The 17,763-nt window shown below is 36.4% G+C and overlaps 1 protein-coding gene across 1 annotated transcript in view; it reads left to right on the forward strand.

Annotated features, from left to right (window-relative positions):
- C5H4orf17 (chromosome 5 C4orf17 homolog) overlaps positions 1–17,763 on the forward strand; it is a 260,042-nt gene that overhangs the window by 240,886 nt on the left and 1,393 nt on the right. Inside the window, 7 exon segments of the mRNA XM_057502468.1 lie at positions 1,275–1,484; positions 3,835–3,899; positions 8,829–8,972; positions 13,749–13,830; positions 15,007–15,196; positions 16,166–16,208; positions 17,689–17,762. Of these exon segments, the coding sequence (XP_057358451.1) occupies positions 1,275–1,484; positions 3,835–3,899; positions 8,829–8,972; positions 13,749–13,830; positions 15,007–15,196; positions 16,166–16,208; positions 17,689–17,762 (808 nt within the window).

Here is a 17,763-nt window from a genome sequence, read left to right on the forward strand (position 1 = left end):
TTTTTCACTGTGCATCTAGGCTGAGCACTAACCCATGTGTTTAAGATAAAATGATAACATGTGATGCTGTCTTCAAATATTTCATTCTCATTTCTATTTGGAACCAGTTACTATCAGTAAGCTTCAAGGTATTAAACTAAATAAAAGCTTTTTATTTGGTTGTGATATTCGTTCACTTAACAAATAGCCATAGAGCACCTACTTTGTGCCATGTACTATTCCAGACACTGAGAATAGAGCAGCAAACAGAACAGACAAAAATCCATACTGTCATGAAGCTCACATTCTAGTTTAGCTCAACCCAGCAATGTGCAGTAGAACAGGTGACAAATGCTATGTGAGGAATAAGAGAACATAATGGGACACAGAGTGAATGGCTCCATTTCACACAGGGCTGTCACCAAAAACCTCTTTGATGTCATTTAGGCAGATAGATAAGAAGAGGGTACACCGATAGTACTAGAAGAAGATTTGGAAGTATGGACATGTTTGAAAAACAATACCCAGAAGCTTCCTGTACAACTTCTTGGGAAACAAAGCAGCCATCTATTACTGCCTTTCATAATTCACTGATTAACACAGAGCAGTGACCTCCATGTCCCCATTCCTAAGCTGTCCAGTTTGACATGACATAGCATTGGTACTGAAAAGGGGACTTGTCTGTAATTTAATATTTGAGCCAAAAGCAAAAGGTGTTACAGAAGAGTGAGTGAACCTGGAAGACTGACATCAGGAAGGAGGTTCCTCTATACCACCTTTCCTTCCTTTCTCCCTTACAATCTGCCTTATCCTGCTTCCTATTCTCAGCTCCAGCAGCTTTTTACCTTCTTTCAGTACAAAAGAAGAGCCCGTGTGTGTCTTTTATGACATCAGCCTTGTTATGCTGATTTCAAATATTCTGGATTTCAAAAATCTAAATCTGTTATTTATGAAGAGGGATAACATAATCCCTCTTAATCATTATCAAGACTTGGAAAATGAGGCCCATGTGGGATTGAGGCAGATATACTCCACTTGACTATCAGCATAAAACCAAAGATACGGGCCTCATTCTCAAGGCTAACAATATGGCAGAATATTTAAGGAAGCATATAATGCAAACATAATTTGCTGTACTAACTTGTAAAGAATGTCACTTAACATTGGTTAATGCATTTCAAGTCCAACATCTTATATAATTTAACAATATCTGATCGGGAAATTGCCAATCATTAAAAGAAAACCTGCCAGAAATCTAATCTGGTTGTTTGGTCTTTTTATCCTTACTCACCTAGGTTTGAATAATATTCCAATTTGTACTGTGAATGATGATGAGGACTCATTCAGAACAGTGTGGGGTGTTGGCCAGTTCCACCACTTAGATAAGGACGAGACACCATTTGCCGAATGCCGTTGTCCACCCAGCACCGCGGCTCCCGAGAGCCCTGTCAGAGGAGCCTCCCCGGCCCCAGACGGCGTCAAGACGCCACCATGGCCTCGTTCTGGTGAGTCCCTCTCGACTGATGAAATCTTTCCTAAGGCCTCCTGCAAAATATCAGGGAAAAATATCTATATGATTGTTAATGTAGCTTCAGTGACTTTTAAATAGTCATGAAGTTTTCTCAAGGTGAAATAGGTTTTTCAATATAAACAATTTTCACCCATTTAATCTCATTTCAGTAGTTCAGTAGTGTTAATAAATGTTGTAATTACTATTAATTGTGCCCACAACATATTTGATTCGGTTCTAGTCTCTAATCTCTACAAAAGTAGCTGAGAGATACCAAAAATGACTGTTTAGCCAACATTCATAGAGAAACTACTTCAGACAAAAGTTAGCTGAGGAAATGCAGCAGATGGACTTGCATGTTCATATGCCCCCCAACTCCTGAATGGGGGGCCGAGTGTTATTGCCTTCCATATTTTTGCTATTCTTGGTATCTCTCCAGGTCCCAGCACAGTGTCTGATCTTTAGTAAATAATTTGATTAGCAAACTAATGTTTGCTAAATTGAAATGAAAGGCATTCATCAGAAGTACAGCATGATGACTATAGTTAATAATACTACATTGCATATTTGAAAGTTGTTAAAAGAATAGATCGTAGAATTTCTCATCATACAAAAAATTGTAACTTTTTAAGGTGATGTTGACTCAACTTGTGATAATCGTTTTATAATTTTTTATCTTTATACATCTTAAATCAAATTTTTTTATATTTATCAAATCATTGTTTATATACCTTAAATAATACCAAAAAAGCACAGTATGGCAAAATCTAAAGGGCAAGGTAAAATAGAAGGAAGAATTATATCCACTTCTCTTTCTCCTGTCATATACAATTACATGCTATTACTAAAAGCTTTAGGGCACATGAAAATTATTTTGGTGTAATGTGGTAAAATACATATCTTTCAAAAGATAACTATTAGAGGAATCATTAACAGAGTACTTACTATGTGATTCCATTCTAAGGTCCTCACACTTATTAACTCATTTCAGCCTTTGCAGTTCCCTTGTTCCTCCTTTTCACTAGCAATGAAGAATTAAAGCCCACTTATTCCACCTTATTTCTGGTATCCTTTCTTACACTGTAAAACCTAGGAACTTAGAAACTACATTTGCAAGTGTCCCTTGATGGGCACTGGTGTTGCCACCTGGTAAGATTTTTGTCACAGGTGTGGGGCTAAGGTCATCTTTTTGTTTGCTCTCTGCTGTCAAGCAAAGACTGGAGGCATGGGGTTTCCTGCCACCATATCCAGGGTTCAGATTCCAGATGTATGGGTGTCAAAAGGCAAAAGTCAGCAGATACAGTGGTTTCTGGAGTGCAGCTGCGACCCAGTGCCTCCTCCTTAGGCTCATGGATGTTGTGAGCAATCGCAGGGGCAATGGCCTCCCGACTCCCCTTCCTCCTGGTTGTGATAAAGGCTGTGCCCTGCTTGGCAGGCCAGGTGCAAGGTGTTCTTGAAGTGATTTGGGAAGGGCAAGACAGGAGTTCAGCCATTTAAGCCTTTCCAATGACATTACAAACACCTAATTCCCTGTATTATTTACGTGTTTGCTTAAAGTAGCTAGAGTGGTTTCTGTTTCCCACAAGTGAGCACTAATTCAATAGACTCACCACCCATAACTTTGTTTCCACTACTTGGAGAGAGCTAACTTTACACTATTTTTCTTCCCTTCTTCAGCTAGAACTAATGAATTCAGTTACTATTGGGAATATGCACAAAATCTTATTATTTTCTAAAAAATTTTGTTAATTATGGCTTCAGTTTTTTTTACTTCTTTTTTACTATGGTAAAAAAAGATAGCATTGCTCATACAGAATGTATTTAAATTAATGTAAAGGGAAATTAAGCAAATATTGAAGTGTTTTTAGAGTGATTTAAGGAGATGGGTTAGATGACTATACAGAATGGGTAGTGTTTAGAGACTAACAAAATAAAGAATGTAACTTGGCACACGTCCTCTCTGTCTACAAGGCAAACAGCACACACACAATCTCTTTAATTAGAGGAAAGTGACAGTTATAGGAACAAGAAACAGAGAAAAACATGTCTTATTCTGAAATAGGTGCTTTTAAAAATCAGTTTACACAGATCAAGAAAACCCTTACAGTGTTTCTTTATATCATCTTCCCAGACATAGGATTAGTTTTATAATATAAATATGGTTTTATTATTTTATTGTAGTACAGTTCTACCTGCAAGTTTTCTAATATTTGTAAACAGATCTCTGATGTAACCTTAACTGAATTCAGATGTACTCTCATCTATTTTGGCAACTGATGTATATGTCATGTGATAGAATTTTTTTCAGTGTGATCTTTATATATTTTTCCCCAATTTTATTTCAGAGCCCTGTAGAAAAACCAAGGAGTGCTTCAGAACTTCCAGTGAGAATCCCTTAGTAATTAAAAAGGTAAAGAAACAACTCTTCACAGCTACCTATTTAGTTTGTCTTCTATCATTTCCTCTCCTTTCCTTCATGCATCTTTTTGAAAAAGCACATTCTATGACATTTTTTACAGCTTTATTTATAAAATGCACATACTTAAAGTATACAATTTGGTGAGTTTTGACAAATATATACCCATAGCTGGGAAGCCACCACTGAAATTGAGAGAATGAACATAACCATCACTCCCAAAAGTTTTCTCATGACCCTGGCCTTCCCACAGGTAAATGTTTATCTGTTGTCCCTAAAGATTAGCATGCAGTTTTTAGGATTTTATCTAAATGAAATCATATAGTGAGTTCTCTTTTTAAAATATTTGGTTTCTTTACTTAAGCATAATAATTTTAGGATTTATCCATGTTGGTATGTGCATCAAAGTTCTTTCCTTTTTATTGCTGAGCAGTATTTAATTGTACGGGTACCCTACAATTTGTTAATATGTTCACCTGTTGATGGACATTAAGCTTGTCTCCGATTTTTGACAAAGCTGATATGAACATTTCTGTGCAAGTCTTTGTATGGATATATATTTTCTTTTGAGTAAATACATAAGAGTAGAATGACTGGGTCTTACAGTAAGTGTATGTTTAAATTTTAAAGGAACTGCCAAACTGTTTTCCAAAGTGGTTATATCATTTTACATTCTCACCAGCAGTGTGTATTTCCTACCCTCTACATCCTGCCAAAACTTAGTAGATCAGTACATTTAATTTAGCCAATCTAGTGGTTTTAATAGCTCATTGTGGTTTTAATTTGCATTTCCCTAATTACTAATAAGGTTGGCATCTTTTCATGTTCTTACTTATCCATATATCTTTTTATGAGAAGTATATGTTCAAATCTTTTGCCCACTTTTTAAATTGGGTTGGTGAGCTTTTTAGTAGGAAGATTGAAATGTTCTTTATATATTTTAGATGTAATTCTATTGTTACATGTATATTTGCAAATTGTTTCTTCCAGTCTGAGGCTTACTTTTTTTTTGTAATAGGGTCCCTAGAAGAACCAAAACATAATTTGATGAAGCCAAATTTAAAAGCTTTCTATTATAGTTTCAAATCCATGTGCTGTTTATCTCTCTGTTGTACCTTACTGTAATGGCTAACCTAGAGTACAAAGTTGAATAAAGTGATGAGAGCGGGCATCCTTGCCTTGAACCTAATCACAGGAATGGCAGAAAGCATTCTAACTATTACCATTAAGTATGATGTTAATTTACTTTATTCATAGATGATTTTTACATTGCTGAGGAGGTTCCTTACAAACTCTAGCATTCTGATATTTTTTATCAGGAAAAGGGGTTGGATTTTGCCAAATGCTTTTTCTGCATCTATTTGAAATGATATGATTTTCCTTATTTAATCTATTAACATGGTGAATTGCACTGGCTAAATTCCAAACTAAACTTTCATTGCTGGGAAAGAACCCCACTTGGTTATGATGTATGATCCTTTTTATATTTTTATATATTTAATTTCATAAAATACTGTTTAGCATTCTGTATCTGTGTCCATGAGGAATATTTGTAGTTTACTTGTAATTTCTTTTTTGGTTTTGGTATCATCATAATACTGGCTTTGTAAAATAATCTGAGAACTCTTTGATACTCCAAGAGATTTTATGTAGAATTGGTATTACTTCTTTAAAAGTTAAGTAGAATTCTTCAGTGAAGCCATCTGGAATTGGAGTTTTCTTTGAGTCAAAGTTTTTAACTACAAATTCGTTTTCTTATTTTCATAGATGTAGGCCATTATCTATGTTGTCTGTAGTGAGCTGTGGTAGTTAATGTTTTTCAAGGAATCTGTCAATTTCATCTAAGTTGTTGAGTTTACTGATAAAAAGTCATTCATTAAATACCCTTTAAATGATTGTATGATCTGTAGAGATGTTATATCTCTCTTTCCTGATATTAGTGATTTATGTCCTTTCCCCCACCCCAGATATCTAGCTTGAAGTTTTTAGTTTTGCTTATATTAAAGAGTCAGCTTTTCATTTCACTGATCTCTATTGTTTTGATTTTCTGTTTCTATTTTATCAGCTTTGGTTTGTGTCTTTATATAAAATGAAAGTTTAGGTCATTGATTTGAGATCTTCTTCCTTTCTAATATAAGCATGTATTATTATAATTTTTCTACAAAACACTGCTTTGGTCACATCCCCAAATTTTATTATGTTGAGTTTTCATTTTCATCCTGTTTAATATATTTCCTAATTTCCCTTTTAACTTCTTTGACCCATGAGTTTCTTAAAATTATGTTATTTAATTTCCAAGTGTTTGGGGATTTTTAAGATATCTTTATGTGACTGATTTCCAATTTAATTCCATAATGGCCAGAGAACATATTTTGTATACTTTGAAACTTAAAAAAATTTTTGAGACTTACTCTATGACCCAGTGTAACTCTGGGGGGAAATCTGTTCCCAGCCCAGGGCAAATTACCTTTGAAACCAAAATCAGTCAAAGGGAGAAATAAAATGGGAAAAACCTATTTATTGCTTACAAGCAGTCATCCACTTCTGCTCGCCCATGTCTCTCATGACCTGGCTGCAAAAAGGGGCCCCACCCAACCTCTCTGGTCCAGATATGCCCTGGCTCCCCCATGTAATTACCTACTGGTATGGAGATGGACTACTTCTCTCTACCTCTTGTGAACACCTATTGGTATGGAGATGCACTCAAGCCAGGCAAGAGATTCTGGAAATATTGCAGTTTTACCCATACCCAGAATATGGTCAACCTTGATAAATTTTCCATATGCCCATGAAAAGAATATTCACTCTGCTCTTGTTGGGTAGAATGTAAAACAAATATCAATTAAGTCAAGTTGGTTGATACTGTCATTCAGTCTTCTTTAGCCTTGCTGATTTGCTGTCTACTTTTTCTATTAATTATTCAGAGAGAGGTATTGAAATCTCTTATTGTAATTATGGATTTCCATATTCTCTTTTCATTTCTGTGTTTAATCATTTATTTGAAGCTCTTTAATTAGGAGTATAATTATTTAGGTTTCTTATGTTCTCTTGGTGAAATATGATCCTTCTATTATTATAAAATTACTATCTCCAACCCTGATAGCATTCATTGCTTTGAAAAATATTTCATTATAGAACTGTTAGGGTTTCCTGTATCTTCTTGAGCTGATTTTGGCAATACATTCTTTTTCTAAAATTTATTCATCTAAACATTCAAATTTATTGATAATTTTATACAAAATATCCTCCTGTTCTTTTTAAAATATTTCCAGGATCTGTAAGATGTATCCTTTTATATGTCAGTTTTGTTCATTTGTGTTTTTCTTGATCAGTTTTAGCAGAAGTTTATCCATTTTATTAATATATCAAAGAATTAATTTTTGTACGGTCTTTCTGATCCTCTGTGTTGTGTGTTTCTTTTCTGTTTTGTTGATTTATGCTTTTTTCTTTTTCCTTTCACAGTTCTTTTACCAACTTACTTTTTCTTTCTACTATATATATTTTAAAGCTATAAAATCACCTCTGAGGATTTTTATAGTTGTTTTCATAATTCTTGCTGTGTAACATTTTATTGGCGTCAAAAATTATTTTCTAATTTGCATTATATGTGTGTGTGTGTGTGTGTGTGTTCTTTGAGACTTAATTGCTGGACACTATGTATAAAAAATTGCTTGTGGAACCTAAAGCTCATGATAAATGGACTTTCTTTCAGAGAGAATTTGTACCTGTTTTTGTAGGAACCCAGAGACCCTACCAGACTATACCAAACTTAAAACAAATTCAAACCTTGATCTTTCTATATATCTACAAGGACTATTGCACTTCTGGTCCCCTTCACCTTGAGAGTGTAGCCCTTTGTTGTCTTTTATTTGGGTCTTGAGCTTTGAGTCCTGTCTTTCAGGACCTTTAGGCTGTCAAAAGGAAAGTTTCAATCTTCAGGATCAAAGACCTCAGGACAAAAATGGCTACTGACTCACTACACCTTAGGCCTCTCACTTCCCCTTCACTTTCTGACCTAAAAATTCCTATCTTATTCATTCATTGATAGTTCAAAAATTTTTTTAAATTTTAAACTGCCTTTAGTTGTATTTAGTGGGTTGAACCAAAAAAATTGCTATTCTCCAAAACAAGAATTTTACACAATAAACTTTAACAAAAGAATGCATCTATATACAGTATAGCTTTATTTTCACTAAATATCAATAGTTAAGTATTTTCTTTTCAATTCTAATCATCACAGTATCCTAGATGTTGACACATAACTTCAGTGTGTCTTTATATATCATTAATTTCTGAAGGTTAAGGAACCTTTCTTGGAATAGGCACCCAGATCCAAGGCTTCTATAACTCTTCTTGGACTTAGAGCTCCTAGAACTTTAAAAAAAAATCACAAATAGTATATTTACCACCCAGAATAAGAAATTAGTCTATTTGCTCTTCCAGCTAACCAAGAGAAGTAATTTGGCTTACCTGTCTCCAGGTCTCAGCTGTCATTTAGCAGAGCAAGAAAGCCACAGGTTACACCATGTAGTCAGTCTCTTCACAGATGCAGCATAAACCCTCCTGGCTGTCTTCTTCTAGTCGTAAGAGAGAAATCTTCCCAGCTCAACAGAAAATCTCCTGTGTCATGAGTTGGTTGTTATCTGGAGTAGCAAGACAAATAAAGGTTGCACAGTAACACTAAAATTTTATTATCTTGATGTTTAACCACAGGTTTAAAATTGTTTCACAAAAAGTAAATACTATGTCACTATTTATTCTGTCTCAAAATGCAAATATTCTATAATTACACTTCTAATGGAGGATTAAAACTGACCTCTTTACTTTCATGAATATGTCTCATTTAGCTGTTTCTCATTCACTTTACATTCAATTTTTATAGAAAATACAAGTGGATATTGATTATATATGCCTTTTATTTAGGAAGAAACGAAAGTAAAAAACCCACCATCACCTCCAAAGCCTTGCTGTACTCCTGGCTCTTGTTCTTCAGAGGTGATGAGTGCCAAGACTGGCATCAAAGAGAACACTGTTTGCATACCAAACTACCTGGATCAGGAAATCAAAGTAAGACGCAGGTTTATTAAAACCTTAACTTGGACGCAGCATGAGCATACAGAAAGTCACCATCACCAGCATCCCTAAAACTCTTTAATTGTTCCTATTGACTAATGAATGATTTAAAACTACTTAGCCTGAAGTCCAAGGTCTGCTTCTATTCATTTCTACTCTTAGTTCTCCCTGGAATTCTGTCACTCTTACAGAAACCTTTGGTGTATACGTAAGTAAAAGCTTGGTGTTTGCCAAACAAATTCAACCCTATTCTTCCCATGTCTTTATCATCTTCCTAATGCTTGAGAGGCACTGCTCCCAACTTCTTGCCATTACCTATACATTCCCTTCACACATTTTAAGACAGAGATTCCTCTAGTCAACATTCATCTTTCTATTTTATCTATGGAAAACTGGTTCCTCAAACCTTCTCTATCTGGGCCTATAAACTTAGCTATATTAATTGTAATATGTCATGTCAGACTACTGGAAGATTATTTCCTCCCTCAGTGATTTCTGAGAATGACATATAATCAAGACTAAATCAATCCACTGATATTTTTCACCTGCCATTCTTCGTTTTCCTTCTTTAGATCCTTCTGGTAACCTCTACATTCCTTCACTGTAGACCCACTACAGTGAATTAAGGGCTGAAATATTGTAATAGTGACTGGTAGCAGTTTGAAATAAGTATCTGTAGCAGCAATTACAAACAACAGAGAACATTGTATAAGGACTGGTACTGAATAATCCTGATAACTATTTTAAAAAAAAAAGTAAAACATAACCATGGCATTAGGTAAAATAGTTTATGCTGATGATTAAAATTGGGAAGGAGAATAAAAGGAGAGCAGGAGAAGGGAGAGTATCTGCAGATTTGACTTACTGTCATATATGATTTCCTGATGATTCTGGCTAAGGACTTTATGTTTTATAGAGTCAGAGTAGTTGTCCGCTTTACCCACTGCATTTGGGCACCACTGGTCCTTCTGCAATATGCTCCTCCCCTCACCTCAGGACTAGCACCTACTCAGAATTCTCTTCTCCTTGACCCTCTCATAGTCACCTTCTCCTTAAGGTCTCAGTTTAAATATTACTTACTCAGAAATGCTTTTCCTGACCACCCAATCTAAAGTAACTACCCATTCTCTATCCCATTACTCTTTGTTATTTTTTGTGTAACACATGCCATATCTGATATATTCATATTTATTGTTTGTTTCAATACTGTCTCTGCCTCCCTTCCCAACTCACACTAAAATTCAAGTCTTATAAGACCTCATACTGGTCTGTCTTGGTTATTGCTCATCTTCAGTCCCTAGGTAAGTTCTAGGCATCCAGTAATTATTAAATACATGTTTACTGAATGTTGATACATAACTTCAAAAAAAAGTTCTACTAAAATCAACATGGAACTGGAGGAAATCAGCTAGTCACATAGGCTCTCAACTCAACCAGACTGTAAGCCGAGTGCAGTTTCAGTAAGGCTGTCTTGTTTCTTCAGGCACATCAACCAGCTTTATCCTATTGCACTGGCCTCATGGGCATCTGTCAATGATCCCTCCTCTCATGTGTATGTAGAAATGTAGCATCTTCTACATGTACATATATGCATATATGTATAACTGAACAACATCAATTGATGCAAAACTAATCAAATGTAAACTCCTGGAAGGGATCTTTTCTTCCTTGTTCACAACTGATTCCTCAGCACTCATCAGTTTGCTTGAAAATATTAACTGGCATACACAGCATGGTGTTTTTTTCACAGTTGTTGGCTATTTATTATATAAATAAAAGATGGAGTAAAGTGAGAAAATAGGTCTGATCAAGATTTTTTGGCTTGTATAAATGAGTCCAAAAAACAGAACTTACCTTGGTGGTAGTCTATCCTTCCATGCCTTCTACAAAAAAATCGGAAATACTTCCAATTTTCTATGATCTAGGCTGGCAATTCTGAATGGGTTGTGAAATTAGCAGTGGCGTGTATGAAAGAGTTTGCAGTTTCACAGTTACTACCTTAAAAGAAGAGAAAAACAATTCTGTGTCTATTAGTATCTTGTTTGACAGTAAAGTCTGCCAAACACATTTATTCTAAAATATTTGGTGTCAAATGACAAATACTAGAGTTTGGGGATGCAGTTGGTTCCTTTATGCACATAGCTAATGAGAGGGATTGTAAAAGTGTTGTAAGAACATATAGGAGGAGATATTGGAGCTAGGAAAATCTTCAAGGGGAAAGAAACCTAAAGAATGTTTAAGATATAATTAAATGATGAAGAAAATTATAGAAGAGATCATTCCCAGCCCAGAGACCTTATATCTAAAGGCTAAGAGGTAAGAATATTGTTTAGTCAAGGAACTAAAAGCAATTAATGTGGCTGCTGTAAAAAGTGCAGGGAGAAGGGTGCAACAGATGGGGCGGGAGACTTCAGCAGAGACCAGATAGTGAAGTACTTCATAAGCTATATTGAGGCATTCAGATTTCACCCCACGGGCTGTGGGAAGCCAGTGAGGAATTTTAAGCACTGAATGATACTGAATTACTTTGTAAGTACAAGAATTACATTGTCAGAGTTGTACTTTACAAAAATAACTCTAGATTCAATATGTAGAATTAATTGGGAAGAGGGAGACCAAAGTTAGAGGCAAGGTCCTCTGCTTTCAAAATGAAGTTTAGATAGGAGACTTAGCCTCCTATTCTAAACAATTATATAACTGGGAAAACATATACAGAGAAACTGTTCTCAGGCTTTGGGCAACAGAAAGTACAGGTTTATGACCACTGAGAGAAGGGAAATGATTGGGATGGTTTCCACATTCAACCCAGATTTCTGCCTGGGACACATTTCTAATCATGGCATAGAAAGTGGAGCCCAGACAGATAGTAACAGCTTCACTAGGTAGAGAAAATAGAGTTTTGAGTTCGCAGATACTTGAAGTGGCTGAAGTTTGTGAATTAAGATCCTGAAGAAGAAGGATCTGTGAAGAGAATGAGCTCCAGAAATCTGAATAAGATTCCCTGAGTTTTTAGTCCAATATAAGCTGCACATGCTCAGGATGAGTCTGAGACCTGCCAGAAGAGAGCTAATGGGAGATAGCATATTGCTTACAGATGCTGGGACTCTGATCTACCACAGTGGAGAGACCCTGCGGAACACACCAGGAATTCAGTAGAGACCCCAGAAAAGTCACACCTTAAAAAAGGAATAGGGTACTCTAGCTCTACAATAGGGACTGCTCTAGACCTGCACTCTAAAATCCTAAATCAAGTTTCAACAAATCAGACTTACCTGCCAATAATATTAACTACTTCCCAGAACAAAACTCAAGAGAATGCAGGAGGCTTCCTAGAAGGACATATTCTATGTCCTTTCACAAAAGGGATAATTATATTGCCCTGAAGATCAGTGAGTGATCTATGAGTTAGAAGAAGCTGGAAGTAATGTGCAATCACTGAACTAATGAAAAGCCATTAGAGGCAGAGTGGCCAAGAGAATACCAGTGGGCAATTTTTCTATTTCTGCCATGGCCAGTGACTTACTGGGAAATTAGGTGCAAATTTAACTTGCTCTCTTCTAGGATATGGCATTATTGAGGACAGAAATCTCAGTAATAAATGAAACTCAACATAGGGCAGTAGATTTTTCTGCCCCTAAATTTCAGTTCTCTATCTCCAGGATCTAACTCAATGACAGACATAAATATTTGTTGAATCAATAGTGCTTTCAGAAAAGATTTTAGGCAGAGAAAGTAGGAAAAAGGATGTTGCAGTAGCTCAAGCAAGAATTGATGATGGTTTAGACTGGGGTCAAGGCTATGGGGATAAAGAGGAATGGAAATATTTGAAAAATGCTTCCAAGAATTTACTGAGCTTGTTTGGCAGTGTGTAAAAGAGGGCAAGGGAGCTGTGCAGGATGAAGCCCAGGGTCTGGTGTGGCCATACACTCACCGTATGCTGGTGCTACCCACTGAGAGCAGAATTGGGAGGAACAGCAAGCCTGGAGCAGGTTTTAGAAAGAGAAAGGTGGGTTTAGTTTCAGACATTTTGGGTTCAGAGTAGCTGTAGTGTAAGTGGATACATCTGGTAGGCAGTTGGATATGTAGGACTGAAGCTCAGGGGCAGGTGTGACTTTCAGATATGTCTGCATTCCAACAGCAGACACAATTCAGGGTCAAACTGGAAACATCATTATATGGACTTAATCTTTTTACTTTAATGCTTGTGATAGTCCATCTTTATTAGGATTAATTATTTCATATATCTGTCCTCTCTATCCTTCACACTTCAGCCCTTAGCTCCAGATAAAAAAATGTCAAAAGAGAGTTTTGACTGACAAAAGGGAATTCTACTCCTGTCCTACTGGACCAATCACTGTGTTCAGGTAACTGAAGAACAATGATGGACCCAACTACATTCATCCACTGTAGAGGAGCAGTGTCTATGGGGACAGTTCTGTAACTGCAGGATCCCCACTAGAACCCCCTGGTGCAGTGGGAAATGATCAAGTCCCAAAGAGAAGAAAAGTGAGTTATTCCTCCTGCATATGTTGGTGCAAGAGAAACACTGCATCATCTAACCTTAACTATGACTTGTATTAGAGGTGTTTTAAAGATTCCACAGTATACAGCTTGAAATCTAGCTCCCAAACTCAAATCCCAACTGACTTTATTGAGCATCATGTATGAAGTGACATTTGGGAGGACAGATTGTGGAGAAAGTAAAGGAATATACATTTATAAGCTTATACATTTATTTGCTCACTGTGTAACTCTAATATTCTCTGTTAGATTCTGGTAAAGCTCTGTAACATTTTACGTACTGATTCCCTGGCAGAAGTTTTGCAGTGGCTGGTTAATGCAAGTTCAAAAGGTGAGATTTAAAATAAGCATTTACAAACACTGAGCTCAGTTTACTGTCAGAAACCAGGAATGTGCCAATATCTGAAGTTTTCTACCTTGGATTTGCAAAAATGAAGTTGCAGTATTATTTCCGGAGTGTTTCAGTATCACAGCTATTGCATCCCTGTATGTCCAACTGCAGGCAAGCTGGTCATTCGATGCCCCAAGTTTGGTATGCCCTCTGAAATTATCTGAGTGATGTGAGACACTGTGTCCAGGGCTGTCTGTGCTTCTCCTGTCTGTACACCCAGGACTCTCCCCGAGCATACCTTCTGGCCTCCTATGAACTGGGAACACAGAGCTCGTGTCCTACCTTTGGTATGGATGGCCATACACAAACATCCAAGCTCCAGGCTCTAGCAGTTCTGCCGATTTCCCACCAAAAGCATCAACTCAGTCACCTCCCAGCCTCCTTTAGGCCCTCCCTGACTTGTTCCGTGAGAGCATATGCCAATCCCAAGAAAACTTGCCTTTCCACAACCATACGTATAACAGAACAGCTACCCTCACACCTAGCTAGTCATCAGACAAGCAAAACTTCAGACATGGGTGGGGCCTGAGAATTTGAATTTCTAACAAGTTCCCAGGTGATGTTGATAATGTCAACCTGGGCACCAGTCTTTGAGAACACTGCCCTAATTGAAGTTAGGAAATACCAATTCGTTAGGAACAGATGAGCATTTTAAATGGAGAGCATTTTGGAAATAGCACCTTACCCCAGGAAACCAAGACTACTTGGCAGGCAGTTGAGAAGTACTTTGGGGTAAGAAGGCTTTAGTTATTCTTTTTTTCCTTTTTAAGAATGTAATTTTTAAAAAATTATACAGGTAATAAGTTCTTATTGTTTGCATAAAAAGGTGAACGAGAAGGAAAACAAAACAACAATAATCAATAAAGTCATGTACACCATTTCAATGAATACTTTGGTGTGTATCTTGTATGCTTGTAGCTACTTATTTAACTATTAACCTGTACTTTAATGGAATCCCATTGTATTTATGACTATACTGTGCAACGATATGTGCATATTGTACTAGAAACAAAGTTGATTTTCACACCAGAACGCTGGATAAAAGACTGAATTCTGTGTTTCTAGCCAATATGATAATCACAACCTTCATGCCTCTCCCCACTTTTTTTAAACCAGAAAAAGAGTGGGTCTCAGCTTTGATTCATGCTGAGCTGGCTGAGATGAACTTGCTGGCTCTGCACCAAAAAGGCACCTCGGCAGAACCAGCAGCAGAGACTCGGAAGCCATCCAAAGTTAAATCACCCCCAAATTCACCCACAGAATCCAAGGTGCTGACCAGATCTAGGAAAGAACATCAACTGACCAGGTAACTAGACACAGTGGCCACCTGGAGGGCGTATGGTTCCTAAGGACTGAATTCTCTTCCTTTGTTGTCTTTCAATATAGTTAACATGCTGTGGTCTCAAGTCTCCTTTTTATTCAATCAATGTGTATTTGTTTTCTTTCATTTTCATAGTCATCATCATCCTACATCCTATTGTTCAGAGTATTTTGGCAGGGGCTATGTCTTCCTTACCTAACAACCTTTCTGTTTGAGAAAACTTCCCTTTCCACTAAGGGAAAGCAAGAGGAGATACCTAGAAATCTAAGAAAATGTAGGGTTTTTTTGTGTGCCTAAAACTGAAAGCAATAGGAAAACTGAAATTGTATCACTATTGTATACTTTGTTAAATGCGTATCACGTAAGTATTACTTTTGTGTGTATAACAGTGTTAAAATAAATGGCTTCACTTAGCTTTCCCTGACATACCCCTGGTGGCTGCCAGATGGAAAATTACCAATTAAGATAATTGGAAATTATTACAGTAGAAATTCTTCTTAAACCTTGTAATTTCAGTGTTGGAGGAAAATATATATTTGTGTATAAAAACATGGTAAGAATGTGGTATTTTATTTAATCTGGGAGATAAGTTCTTGCTTTAAAATTAAAAGCTGGGTAAAGCTTAAATTCAGAGAAAATAAATATTCAAAACATACATGTCACTTTAAAAAGCATTAAGACAGAGATGAATTTTGTGTTGCAATTTGTTTCTACCTTAAAGTTTCCATAAGTCTCTACCTTAGTGAATAATACATGATGTATTGTTTAGATATTAACTCGAAGTCAGAGAATTTTTCATTGGAAAGTAACATTTAATACTGTCGCATTGTAAACCAAAGAATTGGGATAGTATACTTAAGATATATATACATAAAATTTGGCATACTGATAATGCTGTCTATAGAAAACACTTGTATCTGTGAATTTCATTTTCTCTTTCTCCAATTGATTCAGAGTGTCAACTCAAGGATCTGAAGGAAATAAGAAGTGCCAAAAGGTTAAGTACACTTTGTGGTAATTATTGAGTTGGTATAAGGAAACCAATAAATATCTAACTGGTTAGGACACAGATATTAAGGATCGATAGTTTTAACGACAGTAAAATAGTCATTTCCAGCTACTCTTAAGGGACAGCATCTGCTGAATTTTTCAGAATTTTATAGAGATAAATTTGGCATAAGTTTAACTTCATTTTGAAAGGCAAAGTGCCTTATCGAGGACAGATACTCCTTGAGAAGCAAGAAAGCAGGACAGCAGGGATTCTAGGCTTGACTATGTCAATGCTGTGGTAGGAAAAGCTCTGCACTGACCTACCAAATAGACAGCGACTCAGTTATGGTTCTTCACAGCTTAGCTGTCACTGAGCTAAATGATTTTCATTAGCAACAAAGTCAACCAGAGAAAAGGGTAAAATAAGCAGATGTCCCATAATACAAAAGAAAGTAGTAGTTTTGTGTCCCCAGCAAAACCCTAGCCCCAGCCTACACTTTGGACCAAGAAGAATCAAGAATTGTGGAAAGTCCTATTTTGGTCCAGAACAGCCCAACTGAAACATCCCTGTGGGTTTGGCAGTTCTTAGCTTTAAAACAAGCATAGCAAAAATGACTGCAGAGCAACGACTCTGAAGAATGTCAACAAGCCTCCAATAAAAGTCTGTATTGTTATTTCAGCAAGTTCCCCATATACCAAGAATGATATGGTAATCAACGAGGGTTCCTTCAGGTCAGTGTACAATCCAGCAGGTTCCACTGGGGTTAACCAAACCTAAAAGAGGCTCTATCTGCTAATAGGCAATAGTAGGTGTAGTTTAGAAATTATAAAATATTCCTTTACTCTGACATTCCAGGGATGGTCTAGTATATCTGCCTTCTCCTACCAACTTTTCTCTCTAGTACTACAAAATCATGACTGTGATGTTTTTTTTATTATTCAACTTGATATCTCACCTGTTGGCCTCAAATATATTTTACCATTTAGATATTTGGAAGTATTTGTATAAGAATCCCCAAATCATACACCTTCGTCTTCAGTGTCAATACTCAGTATCTCCCCAAATCCTTATCCTGCTTAGGTGTGATCATGAAGGCCTTGGAAGGTCTAATGAGCACAATTAACTTGTTTTAACCTGCTTGTCTACCTGCTTTTTTGTCCATCAGGACCATAGACCCTTCTTTCTCTCATTGGTTCCATCCTTGACTATAACCTTTACCCATCACCAGCTCTAATGCATTCCTATCAACATAATGTTTGATTCTAAGAGGAAAGAACATATCCTGCATGTTATAGAAAAAAATAATTCACTAAAGATGAGCAGGTGGTAAGGAAGAAAAATGAGAATAGATTCTTTTATAAATTTTGGGTGTATTTGATTCATCTAAATTTCTAGTTTTTTTGTATGTCATTTGCTATTAAAACATGACAGAAGCCATATTCAATGTCTCAATTATGGTCTAATTTAGATTTTTTCTATTTTAGAGGCTGAGCACAAGCCTCCATTGTTTATAAGAAGAAATAAGATGAAAATACCTGTTGCAGAATATTTCAGCAAACCA

This window comes from Manis pentadactyla, chromosome 5, assembly GCF_030020395.1.
Source record: "Manis pentadactyla isolate mManPen7 chromosome 5, mManPen7.hap1, whole genome shotgun sequence".
NCBI classification, from domain to species: Eukaryota; Metazoa; Chordata; class Mammalia; order Pholidota; family Manidae; genus Manis; species Manis pentadactyla.